This window comes from Sus scrofa, chromosome 4 (assembly GCF_054392235.1).
Source record: "Sus scrofa isolate SSC_HxYL_T2T_F1_AM1 chromosome 4, Sscrofa_HxYL_maternal_Yorkshire_Landrace_v2.0, whole genome shotgun sequence".
Classification (NCBI taxonomy): Eukaryota; Metazoa; Chordata; class Mammalia; order Artiodactyla; family Suidae; genus Sus; species Sus scrofa.
Window position 1 is genome coordinate 25,779,781 of NC_139386.1, and position 16,366 is coordinate 25,796,146.

Below are 16,366 nucleotides of genomic sequence, written 5' to 3' on the forward strand. Positions count from 1 at the left end.
AAAGACTTTAAGACTGCCATGATTAACATGCAGCTTCAGGAGTAAATGCTAGTGGACTTTAGCTGAATGGATTCAGCCTCACTCTTTTATTTTTAAGGGCAAAAGATGAGGGACTCAGGAGGCATTACAATCTCCCTATCAAAAGCCCCTCCATCTGTAGTTCACTGGGCTTTTTGAGAAACATGTCACTGCGTCTATGGAGAGTTTTTGTTTTTGTTTTTCCTGGGCTACACCTGCACCATGTGGAAGCTCCCAGGCTAGGGGTCAAATGGGAGCTACAGCTTCAGGCCTATGCCACAGCCACAGCAATGCCAGATGGGAGCTGTGTCTGTGACCTATGCTGCAGCTTGCAGCAGTGCCAGATCACCTTCACACACTGAGTGAGGCCAGGGATGGAACCCACATTCTCATGGATACTAGTTGGGTTCATAACTTGCTGAGCCACAACGGGAATTCCTTATGATGAGTCTTTAAACATAAAGCGTACTACTTTTTATTTTTCATTGGTTTGAAAGTACATATTTTGAGATTAAAAAATTGTATCAGATGACCTCTATTTCCAGCCAAGTTCACACAAAAAGAACATATTACCTTATGCCACTTAAAAATAATTTATACCTTTTTGGACAGATGTAAATCCAAAAAACTGAATTTATAACAGAGGACATATGGGATTTGTGTGAGATAGGAAAACGATTCTAAATGACACTCAGATGGTAGCTCAGTTTAGGATTTACCATTTGGTCTAACTGGTAGTCTTTACATAAATGAAAATATACTTTGCATTTCTATTTTTAACTATAAATATTTTTTAGTTTCAAATGTTATGAATAAAAATGGTTACGTCTTTAAATGTTCAAAATATTCAAAAAAAAAAAAGGCCAGATATCTTAAAGATTCAAACATAAAAGTCAAGTGCAGAGTTATCTTAGGTTGATATCAAAGAATTATCTTTATTTTGCATTCATTTTCAACATCTGTTATTTGGGTAAAAATGTTAATTGCTTCAAGACCTTTAAACTTTCTATTCTTTCTGCTTGGAGCATGAACCCTCCAAGATACCTTTGGGGCTTACTGTATTGCTACATTCAAATCCACCTAATTATCTTTCTTGGCCATCCTATCAAAAATAATTTCTACCACTCAACTGCCAGTTTTTCTCTATGCCCTTATCCTGTTTTGTTTGTTTATGTTTTGTTTTATTTTTTAACAGCAACCACTCATCAAATTACAGTTTTTTCCCCCAATCTTTCTTACTTTCTCTCCTTGCCACAATGTTTGTGGTTTTTGCTAAACAAAAAGGGGACTTGACACATATGAGATGTTCAATAAACATGTGTTCAGTGAATGAATTTTAGCAAATAAGTATGATAATTTCATGAATTTTTGTAGAAGTAGAACAGCTGGCCAGCTCCCCATGTCCAGAGTCCATGTTTTTCCAAATTCAGTCTTTCACCACTTGGTGATACTCTTACTCATTTTGCTTTCTTTAAGTTTCAAGAGATCAGAGAATCCATAGGAAAGATGTGTAGTTAAAACACAAACAATACATTTACATATTACGTAGGTAATTTTATTCTGTGAAAATAAATCTCTATTTATACTTGACAGTTTAAATATAATCTTTGACAATCTATTTGCAAGATTTTATACATAGTAATTATATTTTCTTTGCCTTCACAGGTTAACAAATGATCATTTAACAGCTTAGGCCAAATGAGTGTCCAATTCAAAACAAAACAATGCCCTACATTCCTAGTGATTTCTATCTCAATTGTAATTGTTTCAGTTTCACAGTTCTTATTAGTGCTATCAACACTTTCATTTATTTCTGTCAGAGTAAAGCAGAATAGAATGTTCAGTAATTTTGCAGAAATTGACAGACTGAAATTAAACTGTTGGCTGGAAAGCAGCCATATTAGGTATAATATGCAAGTTGTACTTATAGTTAAAATGGTCAAATACTAAGTTAGCGGATCCACAAATTTAACTAGCCAGTGTAAGAAAATTATATTTAATAATCTTATTCAAATCTGTCAGATCAAGCTATTCTTAGGTAAATTACAATAGTACTGTTAAAAGAATATTGGACATGAAACAGTAGTAAACCTGAAAGATTTGCCAAAGACTGAGTTTTTATCTTCCAAGTTTGACCTTTGTTACACTTCAGATTCTTAAAATTTTAAGTCTCTTAAAACCCCAAATTCTCCTCTTTCTTACACACTGTGATTCAGATAACCCCCTGTAGCCACTAATAGCTCTGACAATATATGGCCTTTGTCAGAATTTCTTTTAGTGGGAGGCATCTTTTGAAAGGTTCCTGAACCTGCCCTTTACTCCCTTTAGGCAAAAGTCTTTAATTAGCTGCTTATCCCATCACCCTTACCAGGTTGTTTTGTTTTGTTTTGTTTTGTTTTCCCCCAAGTCCTTTAGAGACCCAGGAAGAACTATTTGTACTTTATTGGCTCCATGGCAACACCTGTCTGTACCATTTATCTCAGAGGGGGGAAAAAGATGAAGAATACATACAGTATCTGGATCCTCATTCATTGGTTCATTTATTCACCTATCCATTCATCCATGAAAATGTTAAGTATAATGAATAGCTCTCTCTCTCTCTCTCTTTTTTTTTTTTTTTTTTTTTCAGTGCTGCACTTGCAGCATATAGAAGTTCTCAGGCTAGGGGTCAAATCAAAGCCTCAGCTACTAGCCTATGCCACAGCCATGGCAACACCAGGACTAAGTAGCTTATGCAGCCTATACTGCAGCTTGCAGCAACGTCAGATCTTTAACCCACTGAGCAAGGCCAGGGATCGAACCCACATCCTCATGCATGCATACTAGTCTGGTTCTTAACCTGCTGAGCCACAATGGGAATGCCAGAATAGCGTTTACTAGTATTTGTATGAAGTGTCATTAGGCATTTTTCTCATTTAATATTGACACTGACAGCAGGACGTAAATAAGAATATTATTTCTCTTTTATAGATAGGTAGTAAAACCCCTATGATTTAGAGACAAAAGAAGAATTAAGATTTGAATACAAGCTGCTTGATTCTAACGTACGTTCTCTTCATCTATATATTATACTGTATGATACAGATTATAAGGGAAATTTATAATGCATCCATTTTAAAATAGAAAAGTGCTAGGGTAAGTAATATTCATGGGAAAGGAAACTTTGTAAAATATCATGTATGTGGTAATGTGTGTCTGGGAATATTTTTATAATATATTTTGTTGGTAAAAATAAAAAATTGAAGTGGAATCAAATATGATTTGTTTAGGAAAATATTGGGAGGAAGGAATAATGCAGGAATGGTAAAGAAAAGTAACTTGTAATCACAAGATAAACAGAGATATACAGCCAATCACTCAGTAATTTACTTAACAAGCATTTATTTAATGCTTACCAAGTGTCAGGCACTGTTCTAGGCACTGGTGACATAGCTGTGAATAAGAAAATAAGATCCCTGTCCTTAAGGAGTTCACATTTTGTTTAGCTAGGAGTAAGTACTATGGAAAAAAGTAAAGCAGGGCCTGAAAGTTAGAGGAAGACATCTGGGCATGCTACTATTATATATGCAAGTGAGATGAAAGGGGGAGGAGGTATATAAAAGTCCAGGAGGTAAGCAAATATATAGACTATGAGGGTAAGAGAGATCTAGTCATGTTCAAGCCACAAAAAGAATCCCAGGTGTCTGGAAAAGAGTGAATGATAGCAAGAGTGGTAAGAGTTTGGAGAGGCAGAGCAGAGGCCATGTCATATGGAACTTTAAAGGCTGGGGAGAGTCAAAATTTTCTCTAAGTAGTGTGGGAATTCATTGATCCAGGGAGTGATGTGATCTCAGTTTCTGGAACATCACTGTGAATAGTGTAAGGGGCAAGGAGTGGATTAGGATTGGATTAGAAGCACTAAGACTGAATAGAAGCCAATTGCAGAAGTGGAGGGCAAAGGTAGTGGTGATTTAGATAGGAAAGTCATACTCAGTGATGAGAATTGGTATACTTTGGGATATATTTTTAAGAAAGAGCTGACAAAGTTTTTTGATAGTTTGAATATAAGTGTAAATATGAATTTGAATAATGAGAAAAAAAAGATGAGTTCTAGGTTTTTGGCCTAAGAATTAAGTGGTGCCACTAACTGAAATGGAAAATAGTATAGATTGGGGAGAATTTCAGAAGTATTGTTTTGGGTGTGTTAATTTTGAGATACTTATTAGACATATTATTGTAGGACTCTGGGTAGAAGTCATGGCTAGAGATAAAATTTAGTAGTCACAGTATGTACATGACATGGAAACGGATGCTGTTAATGAGGGGTAGTGGTTAGAAAGAGATGAGAAGATGGCCTAGGTCACAGAGTGTTCAACATTTAAATTGAAAAGATCAGAAGGAGAAGGATGAGCTAAAAATTATATGTGTATATCTATATATATAGATATAGATATAGATATAGATAGATATAGATATAGATATTTAGAGAGAGAAAGTGCACAGCCAGTGGTATAGAAGAAAAACAGGAGAGTGTTATATCCTGATGAGTCAAGCAAAGGAAGGCTCTAGTGGATGGAGTGATCACCAATGGGAGATAATTACTTGTAGATTGAGTGTAACACAAATTAAGAATTGAATACAGAGGAGGCAAGATGGCGGAAGAGTAGGGGGACACGCTCGCCCTCTCCCACAAACACAAACAAAAAAACACATCTACAGGTTAAACGACTCATACAGAACAGCAATCAATCACTGGCAGAAGAACCTAAACTCCAGTAATGGCAAGAATCTAGTGACATAACTGGGTAAAACAAGAGGAAAGAGGAGAGTGAGAGAAGGGGAATCTGAGCTGGATGGGTGTTCCCGAAAGGGAAGTGTGGAGGAGAAAGGGATCCCACACCCTGGAAAGTCACCTATTCGATGGAAAGATCAACCATATTGGAGGGATCTCCAGATGCAGAGAAGAGTTCAGCAGTAAGTCTGAGTTCCAAAGAGCAGAGTGAGAACTAAACAGATCATCTGAACTACTTACTGGCACATTCACCAAAAACTGCGATGCTTGGGTGGGGGCTGGGCACCAAGACCTCAGCTCCAGAGCTGAGTCCCCAGGAACTGGCTGGGTGGGTGGTGCTGAGACTGCTTGGGGCACCAGGAACCAGTCTGTCCAGTTGTCGGGGCAGAGACTGCCTGGGAGACTAGGAAGCTGAGCATTGTGGGTGCAGGGAGCAATACGCTAAGGGCCAGGGGGTGGAAAGCCACATCAGAGGGAACCTGGGAGAAGAGCTGGATCTGCAGGAGAGACAAGGCACCAGTGTTGGGGAGGGGAAAGGAGAAGGGGTGGGCCACCATAGAATACTCCCCACACCACAGTGAGCTCACTTACCTGCCAGCTATCAGAAAGCTGTGCTTCCCAGTGCATCTCCCCTCCCCCTAGCCCTTGCGCATGCATCGGACCCAGGGCTGCCCGCCATCCTGGAGGGCTGGCCTCAACACTTGCCAGAAGCCTACCACCACAGGGGCTTTCCCTGCCCTGGCCTGCTTGCCCTCTGGAGGGGCTACATGCCCACAGAGCAGCACCCAACACCACCAGCCCCTGGGAAAAGGCCTGCAGCCCAGAAAAGCTAGAACAAGCTCGGCCAGGCCGTGAAAAATCTGCCTCCATTCTCATTCAGTCCTTCCCATTATGACTGACCTGGAGAAGAGCCTCTTGGGTTCTCAGCAGCCCAGCTAGCTTCTACAGCCCTTGGGGGGTGCTGCACTCACGTGGAACAGCTGCCCAGCACCACCAGCCCCCTACAAGAGCCCACAGCCCAAAAACACCAGAGCAAGCTCTGCCCGGTCGAGTGAAATCTGCTTCCATTGTAATGCAAACCTCTCAGTCCTGTCTGCCCTCAGAAAGTCCTCCTTTGCTTCAGAGAGACCCTGTCAGCCCCATCCACCCTCTGGAAAAGCCACGCTGCCTCAAAGAAGACTGACCAACAATGCCAGCCCTCAGGAAACATTCCACAGCAGAGCCTAGGCAAACACTGCCCAGACACAGAAAGTACAACTCCATCAGGAAAAAGAAAACAACAAGCAAGATGAAGAAGCTGAGAAACCACCCCCAGTTAAACCAACAGGAGAACTTACCTAAAGCAGTCAACAATGAAACAGATCTCTGCAGTCTGACAGACCTGGAGTTCAAAAGAGAAATAGTGAAAAGACTGAAGAAATTAAGAGAAGATATGAACAATAATGCAGACACCCTCAGAAAGGAACTAGAAAATATAAGGAGGAGCTAAGAAAAACTAGAAAATTCATTTGCAGAGATGCAAACTGAACTAAGGGCAGTAAAAACCAGAATGAATAATGCAGAAGAACGAATTAGTGATGTGGAAGATAGAATAATGGAAATCACCCAATCAGATCAGCAGACAGAAAACCAAATGAAAAAGCATGAAAGCAATATAAGAGACCAATGGGATAATATAAAGTGGGCCAATCTATGCATAATAGGAATTCCAGAAGGAGTAGAAAAAGATAAGGGAATGAAAATATATTTGAACAAATTATTGCTGGAAACTTCCCAAATCTAAAGGATACTGAGTTCAAGATACGGGAAGCACAGAGGGCCCCAAACAAGTTGAACCTAAATAGACCCACACCAAGACACATTATAATAAAAATGGCAAAACTTAATGATAAAGAGAGGATCCTAAAGACAGCAAGAGAAAAGCAGAATGTTACCTATAAGGGAATCCCCATAAGGTTATCAGCTGATTTCTCTACAGAAACTCTACAGGCCAGGAGGGAATAGCAAGAGATATTTAAAGAGCTAGAAGGAAAAAATATGCAACCTAGCACTTTAAATATATTTAAAATAGAAGGGAAAATAATTTTTTTTTCCAACAAACAAAAGCTAAAAGAATACAGCAATACAAAACCCAGGCTAAAAGAAATACTGAAAGGGCTTCTCCAAACCAAAAAGAAAGGGAGGAGAAAAAAAAAAAAAAAAGAGGAAGAACCAGGATTGAGGAAACCACAATCAGAGAGCAGTCACTCAAATAAGCCAGCGTACAGATTTAATCATGAACATGTTTCAAACAAAATAAAATTAAAAAAAAATCATCAAAATCATAAAATGTGGGCAAGGGAAGTAAGGAAATAAATAGACCCTTTTTTTTTGTTTGTTTCTCTTCTTAATTTTAGTATAGTAATGAAGTGCTTGAACCTACAGGATCATCAAGCTAAAACACATAATTATAGGAAGGGGTTAGCATACTTAAAAAACAGGGCAACCACAAGCCAAAACCAAACATTGCATTCACAAAATATGAAAAAAAGAAAAGAAAAAAAAAAAAAAAAAAAAAAAAAACAAGCAGAAAATAACCGGAGACCATCCAACCAAAAAAGAAAGGAAGAATGGAGAACCATAGAATCAACTGGAACACGAGGTTTAAAATGGCAATAAATAATCATCTATCAATTATCACCTTAAATGTCAATGGACTGAATGCTCCAATCAAAAGACACAGAGTGGCTGAGTGGATAAAAAGGCAAAAACCTGCAATATGCTGCCTACAAGAAACTCACCTTAGGACAAAGGATACATATAGATTGAAAGTGAAGGGGTGGGAAAAAATATTTCATGCCAATAGACAGGAAAGCAGGAGTTTCAATACTTATATCAGACAAAATAGACTTTAAAACAAAAGACATAAAGACAAAGAAGTTCACTATTTAATGATTAAGGGATCCATCCAAGGAGAGGATGTTACTATCATCAACATATATGCCCCAAATACAGGAGCACCCAGATAACATACAACAAATATTAACAGACATAAAGGGAGAAATTGATGGAAATACTATCATAGTAGGAGACTTTAATACCCCACTCACACCAATGGACAGATCCTCTAGACAGTTCTTTCAACTTAGGATCAGCACTTCATAAATCACTTTTTTTCCCCTATTTTGAGGGTGAATCTTTATCTTACAATTCTTCCTCTACTTCTGACATGCTACTCTCAAATCATTCAAAACTGTGTTTTCTTTTTAAGGGAGCTAAATTCTTTCTGGGCAATTTAACCTGATTTTGTATATAATCCAATAACATAGATTTGTAATAAGAAAAGACATGACAATAACTTTCTTTAAAATATCTATCACACTATTATTTTAAAAGTTTGTTTAAAAAATTATCATACCTTATCACTATTATTTAAGAGTCTTACCCTAGGTTTTTGCATTCAGTTTTAGAAGTGATATAAAGCTGTATGATTACCTTTTAAAATTATTACATAAATATATCTTGATATCTTACCATTATAGGTAGATTAGGACAAATATCCAAGGATCACAGTCCCACTGGAACCTAAAATAATGATAGTTGTAGCAAAAGGAAGTTCAATGTGTTGATTTTTTAATGTTTCCAAGCAGAGTGCTATCTTGAGTGCTAGCTTCCTTCTGTATGTTATCTTAACAATTTTTTTTTCCATAAAAGCCTTTTGGAAACAATTGCATTACCACGTCACAGACAAAACATCTAAGTTTTGGAGAGTTCAGGAAACATGTCCAACACCACACAATATTTGCAATTGTAAATTAAGTCATTCCCAGAATCAAGCCAATACTACCAGTGGTATGAGAATTTTGCTTTAAGATTGGTACCCTTTTCAAGTGATAGAAGTCTTTACTGTCTTCAGCATATACTACATACTTATTCTTTCTTGTAGTAGTTGTACTGGCAGTAACCAGAATGGCACCATACTGAGTATCTTCCTTCCACAGAAGAACATGAATCTGGAGCCAAACTACCAATATTCAATTCCCATCTTCATCTCTGATTAGCTGTATGATCTTGGGCAAGTTATTCAATCTGGTAGTGTCTCCATATTCTTAGCTATAAAAAGGGGGATAATACTTATTCATATCTCATTGGATTGTTGGGAAGCCTTAATTAGTTAAAATATGCAAGGTGTTTAGAAGAGTGCTGGTATAGAGGCTCTATATAAATGTTATGATTGTGACATAATCATTATCATCATCATTATTACTCTGCAAAGGATTTTATTACTCTTCAAAAGATACATAAAGAGAAAAGTAACAAATATAAAATAGTTCTTCAAAAAATTCTACATGTAGATATGAATAGTTTTTAACCTGTGTCAGTGCACTTTTTCATGATTTAATACAAATGATATGCTTCTATTGAGTTAATTATAGTATGACTTTAGATATGCCATTGTAAGATTATCTGTTAATATTGTCAAATTATTTTTGAAAGTTTTTGTGGTATAGGAAGACAGTTTTTATTGTCCTTAAAAGTTTTAAAACATAGTATGATTTTGTTGTGTTTGCAAATCTAATTTCTGTCTCAGATGTTATCTCTGACCTTTTCTCTTATTTTAATCCTTTGCATTAGAACTAACTCCCTCTCTTGGATTCCTTTACTTTCAGTGCCCTGTGGTGGAATTTTAACTAAGCGCAAGGGGACTATTTTGTCTCCTGGATACCCTGAGCCTTATGACAACAATCTGAATTGTGTATGGAAGATCACAGTGCCAGAGGGAGCTGGCATTCAAGTAAGGAATTTAAATTTTTTCTTTTTTTCATTGTATGTTTGAAGTTAATCTTTCGGGGATGACAGGATGCACATAATTTCTAGAAGTTTAGCCAGTGCTTTTGACTGACACTGCTAAAGTTAAAAGATACTATTAATTTTTTTACCAGCAAGTAACAGAAAGCTAGTTCAAGATGGCATAAACAATAAGAAAAATGTTTTCCACATAATACCCAATCTTTGAATAAGATAGTTTAAGAATTGTTTATTTCAGAGGTTCAATTTTATCATTCCTGACCCAAGTTTTTTTCATCTCTCAGCTCTGCCATTCTTAGCATGTTGGCTTAGTTCTTAGACTTCTTTCTCATGGTCTTGAGATGGCTGCAAAAGCTCTAGGCTTAATGGTGTTCCACAGCAATGGCCAAGAGACAATATGGAATGTCTCTATCTTATGAACTTTTATAATGGTTAAGAGAACTTTTCAAGAAACTTTCAAGTAGACTTTCTCTTCCATCCTGTTGATCAAAATTGCAATCAATATCTATACCTAAGCCATGCACTGGGCAATAGCAAAATATTTACCATGCTTTGGCTTAAACAAATCGGTGTTAGGTACTAGGATCAGGCAATGGGCTTAGCTTTCTCTGATATACATAGCTCATTGTTAACTGAACAAAACCCTTCTGTTAGCAAGGACGAGGAATTTTGTTCTATAGGTAGTCAACAGTATCTGCCATAGTACTTCAATTGTGACCATTTTTTTTGGAGAGCAATTTGACCATCTAATCGATTTGACAGAAAATTGTTTATGCATAAATTGATGGCATTTTACTACCAAGTCAGCACTTATTCCATGGACGATATTATGCTTCACAAAATATTACGTAGTCTGTATTTCATGAAAAATAGCTTGACTATTTCTCCAATTGCATCGCAGTGTTTTCTTTTAGAAACTTCAGGTATATATCAGTCATGGAAAAAGTCGTCCAGACATCTTTCATTAAAACTGAGATTAGATAGACGTTTAATTTTCAGTGAAAATAATAAACTTTGAGATTTATATTTACAACTTTGTAGAAAATTGAAAACATTACTTAACAGGTGTCAGGTGTAAAACAGGTCAGTAAATCAATGAGAAAACTTTAAATACTGATTTTTTTCTGTCTTCATATGCACAATGAACTCTTTCAGATATGTCTTTTACAAATCTCTCAAATAAGTCTATTTTCTACATCCCCACATTTACCACTCAAGATTAGGGAGCCATCATCCCTGTCCTGTATTCTTATTCTCTTCTAATTTATTCCTTATATGGCAAAAAGAGTAACTTTCTAAAAATAAACATCAAATGCTATCATTTTCCTGCTTTATAGTACCTCTGTTGTCCTCTCTATCCTTAACTCTTTGCCACAGCTGATTAGGCCTTCATGCTTTGTCCTCATTTCTTGCCTCTTCTATTCACTCTTAGTTCTTCGTAAAAACAAACAAACAAACAAACGAAAAAACGTGGATCTCTCTCTCTTGCCTCTAGGCCTTTGTGAATGTTGTTCCCTCTACTGGCAACACTCTCCATCCTCTCTATTTGGCTTATTCTTACTCATTGTTTCTGTCTCACAAACAGTTCCTGTGGAAGACCTTCTATAAACTTGAAACAACATAAAGTCCCTTCGTTCTATGTTCTCATAGGCCCCTGTAATTTCCTTATAACACCCATCACATGTTACCGTTTTTACTTAATTATCTGTAAGGTCATAAGAGCCGTAATCAAGTCTGTTCCGGCAGCTAGCATAGTACCCGGCAGTCAGTACTCAGTAAATATTTTTAGAATGAACCAATGAATACCTGCAGAAGCAGTGGAGTGTTAAGCTTTTTTTAAGAAGTTAATATAGCATGATAGACCAATATGACATCTTCAAAAAACATTATGCTGTATGTCACTGCCCCAGCCAAACACTTCAAAACTGGACACTTAGAGTACCCATCATGGCGCAGCAGAAACGAATCTGACTAGGAACCGTGAGGTTGCAGGTTCGATCCCTGCCCTTGCTCAGTGGGTTAAGGATCCGGCTTTGCCATGAGCTATAGGGTAGGTCACAAATGCGGCTTGGATCTGGCATTGTTGTGGCTCTGGTGAAGGCCGGCAGCAACAGCTCCAATTAGACCCCTAGCCTGGGAATCTCCATATGCCATGGGTGCGGCCCTAAAAGGACAAAAGACAAAAAACAAACGAAACAAACAAACAAAAAAAACTGGACACTTGTTTCAATGACACTATAAAATCTTTCACTAAGGAAACATTCTGTTTACTGATTATACCTTAGAAAACAAAATTTAAGTTTAGCAAATAATTTATCAAACTTACTGAATGTGAAGCATATTGAACTTTTAATTTTAAATACTCTAGATAACTACCAAGCTCTTTTTTCTAATTAACCTCATATATTTGCTAATTTTAAACATTTCACTATATCATATAAAATTATAACACACACATAGTATATGATGTATTTGAAATTTCACTAGCTTCACCCAAAAGTTACCTGGCTAATGTACCAGGTTTAAAGCAATGTTTATTTTATTTTATTCCATTGGGCTAACCATGTATGTGAATAAAGAATTATATGAATATTTAATATTTAATAAATCATATATGAAATTAAATAAGATAAGGATTTTGGGGAAATAACCTCAACAAATAGACCAATTTATTATGGGGAGGAATGTATTCATTTGTTTGCATGTTTATTTTATCAAGGTATATCAGAGGGAGAAATCCATTCAGTAGTTAACAGAGTTATCAAGCAAAGAACAATCTTTATGTGATGAATCATAAAAAATGTTGGTTATTTAATTGTGTCAATTTGTAGAATGGTCATCATGAGTTAATATAACCATCCAATGTGAAGTGATAATTGAATGTCTCTATGAATGATATCTGGTTTTAGTTATTGGAAATTCATTACCTCATAAAGCTATCCTGCATACTACATGCAACTCCAATTTAGAGTAAGTCAGAAAAAGATAAATACTGTGTGATAGCACTTATATGTGGAATCAAAAATATGGCACAAATGATCCTATCTACAAAACAGTATCAGATCACAGACAGGGAGAGCAGACTTGAGGTTGCCAGGGAAGAGGTGGGAGGCAGTGGGATAGATGGGAGTTTGGGGGTGGTAGATGCAAACTATTACATTTGGAGTGAATAAGCAGTGGGGTCCTATTGTACAGCACAGGGAACTATGTCTAGTCTCTTTAGTTTAACATGAGGGAAGATAGTATGGGACAAAGAATGGATGACATACATCCATGTATATGACTGGGTCACTATGCTATACAGCAGAACTTGACACAATACTATAAGTCAACTATAATAAAAATAAAGTTCTTCTGAACACTAAATTAGTAGCTACTTTTTTTTAAGTTTTTTTATTTGTCTCTCCTTTGACTTTTTGTCTGATAGGTCCTCAACTACTTACTTGAGTCTCATACATCTTTTCTGTGATTAATGTGCCAAACTGACATACCCAGGATAAGTTCACTTTACTCTCCACATGACAAGCTAGTAAATCCAGAGACAAGTTATTGGAGCAAGGGATAATAACTTTAATCAGAAAGATAGCAAGCAACAAGATGAAAGACTGACATCTCAAAAAAAAATAATATTAATCTTCCCTAAGTGTGAATTCAGGCTCCTTTTGTACAGACGAAGAGGAAAGGAAGGGACCAGCAGTCACTCACTAACAGTCACTTGCTTGGGGGAAGAGCCCACTGCAGGGCCAACCAATGGCCGATCAGGACCACTAACATAGCTCACTAAGGGTCCCTTGCTTACAAAACTATTTCACAAGTTGCCCAGAATCCTAGTAGCAAATTGGATTAGTTTTCTATGGCTTCTGTAACAAATCATTTAGAAACTCAATAGCTTACAATAACAGCAGTTTATTCTCTCACAGTACTGGAGGCTGGAAGTCCCAAATCAGCTTTACTGCACTGAAATTGAGGTACTGAGAGGGCTCCACTCACACCACCCTCCACTCTCCCCTCTGCCCAGGCTCTAGGGAAGAATCCTTTCCATGACTTTTCCAACTTCTGGTAGCTGCCAGCATTTGTTGGCTTTTGGCCACATCACTCTGATTTCTGTTTCTCTGGTCACGTTGCAATCTTCTCTTCCACCTGTCAAATCTTCTTTGATATCATTCTTATAAGAATGCTTATGACTGGATTTAAGGCTCATTTTAATAATAAATAGGAAAATCTCCCTATCTCAAGATCTATAATTTATTCACATCTGAAAGACCCTTTTCTATATAAGGCTATATTTACAGGCTTAAGGGATTAGGATCTGATATCTTTGGAAGCCATATTCAGGCACATATATGTATATACACACACACACACACACACTCACATATATATATATATGTCCAGAATTAAACAGATTTTCTTCCTCTTACCAATAATGGATTTTCCTGAAGATGTTATATCTTTATTTCTTGCCATCTCTCTGATCTCAGTAACTCAGGGGAAAAAAATATTTAAAAATATGTCCTATCACTCTCTTTTCTTGTTCACTTCACACAAAATGCATTAATTTCCTCTATGGCAAGAGACATGACTTCTGAGTCCTCCTTTCTATCATTTCTGCCCCTGGTCTACTTTACTTAGTCTTTCATTGCTTCATGTGGGCTACTCCGATAGACATTAAAATTGTCTTTTCACTTTTCTTTACTCAGTGTGGTAGTACTAAAAACACAGTCCTGATTATTCTCTGTCAACCCACCTTCTAAAACCTTCAGTGAAATATACCTCAACTTTGTAATTATTATGGGGGGTATTCAGTTTTTATAGGCTATCTTTCTCATTTATTCTCTTAGCAAAGATGCATTAAATCCTCAGTGCACACTAGGTGCTATTCTAAGCTAAAATTAATTTTTACAAGCAGCCAATGAATTAGATGCCTTTATTACAACAAATTTATGTAAGAAATCTATGGAACAGAGAGTTTAATAACTCTTTTTAGGGTTAAGTGTCAGTGTGTAGAGGGAGCCAGGCAATCTAATATTTCTTGTATTTATCCACTAAGCTTTACTCTTTATAAATTTTCTCTACTTTTTCTAACTTTGCTTGCATATTTCCTCTTATGTAAATACCCTCTACTGTGGCTAAATTGGATTACTAATGGTTCACTAAATCTACCTCATGGCTTGTTTCCTCTGCACTTTTACTAGCTAAGTTATTTCTTCAGGTGGAATTCCTTGCAATATATTTTGCTCCTTTCAAATGTCAACTTTTGTGAATATCCTTACTTTTGTAATTTTAATTTTAATTTGTTTTTAGCTGAATGTGATTTTTTTTTTCTTTTCCTGAATTAAAGGGAAGGAAAACTCAGATATATAGAGAGAATTAACCATTGTTTAAGGGATTGGTGGTTATGTTACAAGCATGCAGCTTTCATTCTGGTCTTCTTCCTGCCCTGGAACATTGCCATTGGGCCTAATGCCTGTCACACAGGCAGGGTATCTGTTGCCATGTGGCACTCACCCCTGGAAAAGAGGCACCAGCATTCACTTGAATGGAAGAATGATGATGGCCTATTTTGTGGATAAGAAATTTTTAATGAATGCAGTTGTTAGAAGCATTTGATGAAAGAGCATAGCACTTAAAAAGATCTTAGCTAAATAAAAATAAATGTATTTTAATAAGGCTATTCCTTTATCTCCTTCTAAATTATAATATGTATAATTCAAAAAGAGAAAAATAGGTAACATCCACTGTTGTGAGGGTCCTGTGGGTTCTTTCAAAAACTCAAGCTGTGCCAAGTGAAGTACAACAAAGTAACACATGCCTCTTCCTTTAAATAAATTTAATAAACATGAGAGAATTATATTCCAGCATTTCCCTTACCACCTTATGGACCACCACAATGATATAGTTATTTCAATTCCAGTTATAAAAACAATCTTTAAAAGGATGTGCCCAAATCAGTTACAAAGTGCTGTTTTCTGTTATCCATATTGAAATTATTTAAAATGTGCATAAGGGATTATAATGCTAAATTTAAAAAAAAATAAAGGTAAGAAATTTCGTAAAGGTTGTGCAATAAAAAATAAATAGTAAAATGTATCCAAAATAAAATTTGTTCAAAAAATGTTTATGATGGGATCCTCTATGTTTACTTAGTTCTGTTTGTGGACACAAATCTGTTTATTTTCTAATAAGTGAAGCAGATGAGAAAACTAAGTCACTGGCAAGAATCTAACACTCAAAAACATAAAAATTAACCAATCGTTTGGAACATGCCTTGATTTTCATTCCAGGCACTAAGACGTGAGATCAACCCAAAGCCGAGATGGTGATAGACATTCTCAATGTTGTACTTACAGCAAACCCTGCTATCTGCCTCATACGTTTTTATTACAAAAGCCAGCGCATGGAGGCCATAGAGACCAGTTCTGTTAAGATCCTTCTTTGATGGCCCACGAAAATACAGCCCAGGCTTTAAGTGCTCTCTTTCAGAGGAGATAAGTGGACTATAGTATATGAATCTCATTAGAAATATGTGTTTTTACCAGCACTTTTTATTTCACAGGTACAAGTTGTCAGCTTTGCAACAGAACATAATTGGGATTCTTTGGACTTTTATGATGGGGGTGACAACAATGCTCCAAGACTTGGAAGTTATTCAGGTAAATAAGAGAACTGAGCTTAAATAAAATACATGATGATTAGTAATGTAAAATCTCTCTCTCTTTTTAAAGACCTCCCTAGAATTCTGACTTGGTGGTTTTAATTTTGCTTTCTATAAACTACATGCAAGGAACT

At 36.5% G+C, this 16,366-nt stretch overlaps 1 protein-coding gene and 1 long non-coding RNA gene across 6 annotated transcripts in view; one reads left to right on the plus strand and one right to left on the minus strand.

Annotated features, from left to right (window-relative positions):
- CSMD3 (CUB and Sushi multiple domains 3) overlaps positions 1-16,366 on the plus strand; it is a 1,221,352-nt gene that overhangs the window by 1,039,585 nt on the left and 165,401 nt on the right. For all 5 annotated transcript variants that reach the window (XM_021090582.2, XM_021090584.2, XM_021090585.2 and 2 more), the window contains 2 exons: positions 9,439-9,563; positions 16,134-16,230. In XM_021090582.2, coding sequence (XP_020946241.2) covers positions 9,439-9,563; positions 16,134-16,230 — 222 coding nt within the window. The remainder of the gene's footprint in view (positions 1-9,438; positions 9,564-16,133; positions 16,231-16,366) is intronic.
- LOC146403730 (uncharacterized) overlaps positions 1-16,366 on the minus strand; it is an 84,869-nt gene that overhangs the window by 66,878 nt on the left and 1,625 nt on the right. The window lies entirely within an intron of this gene.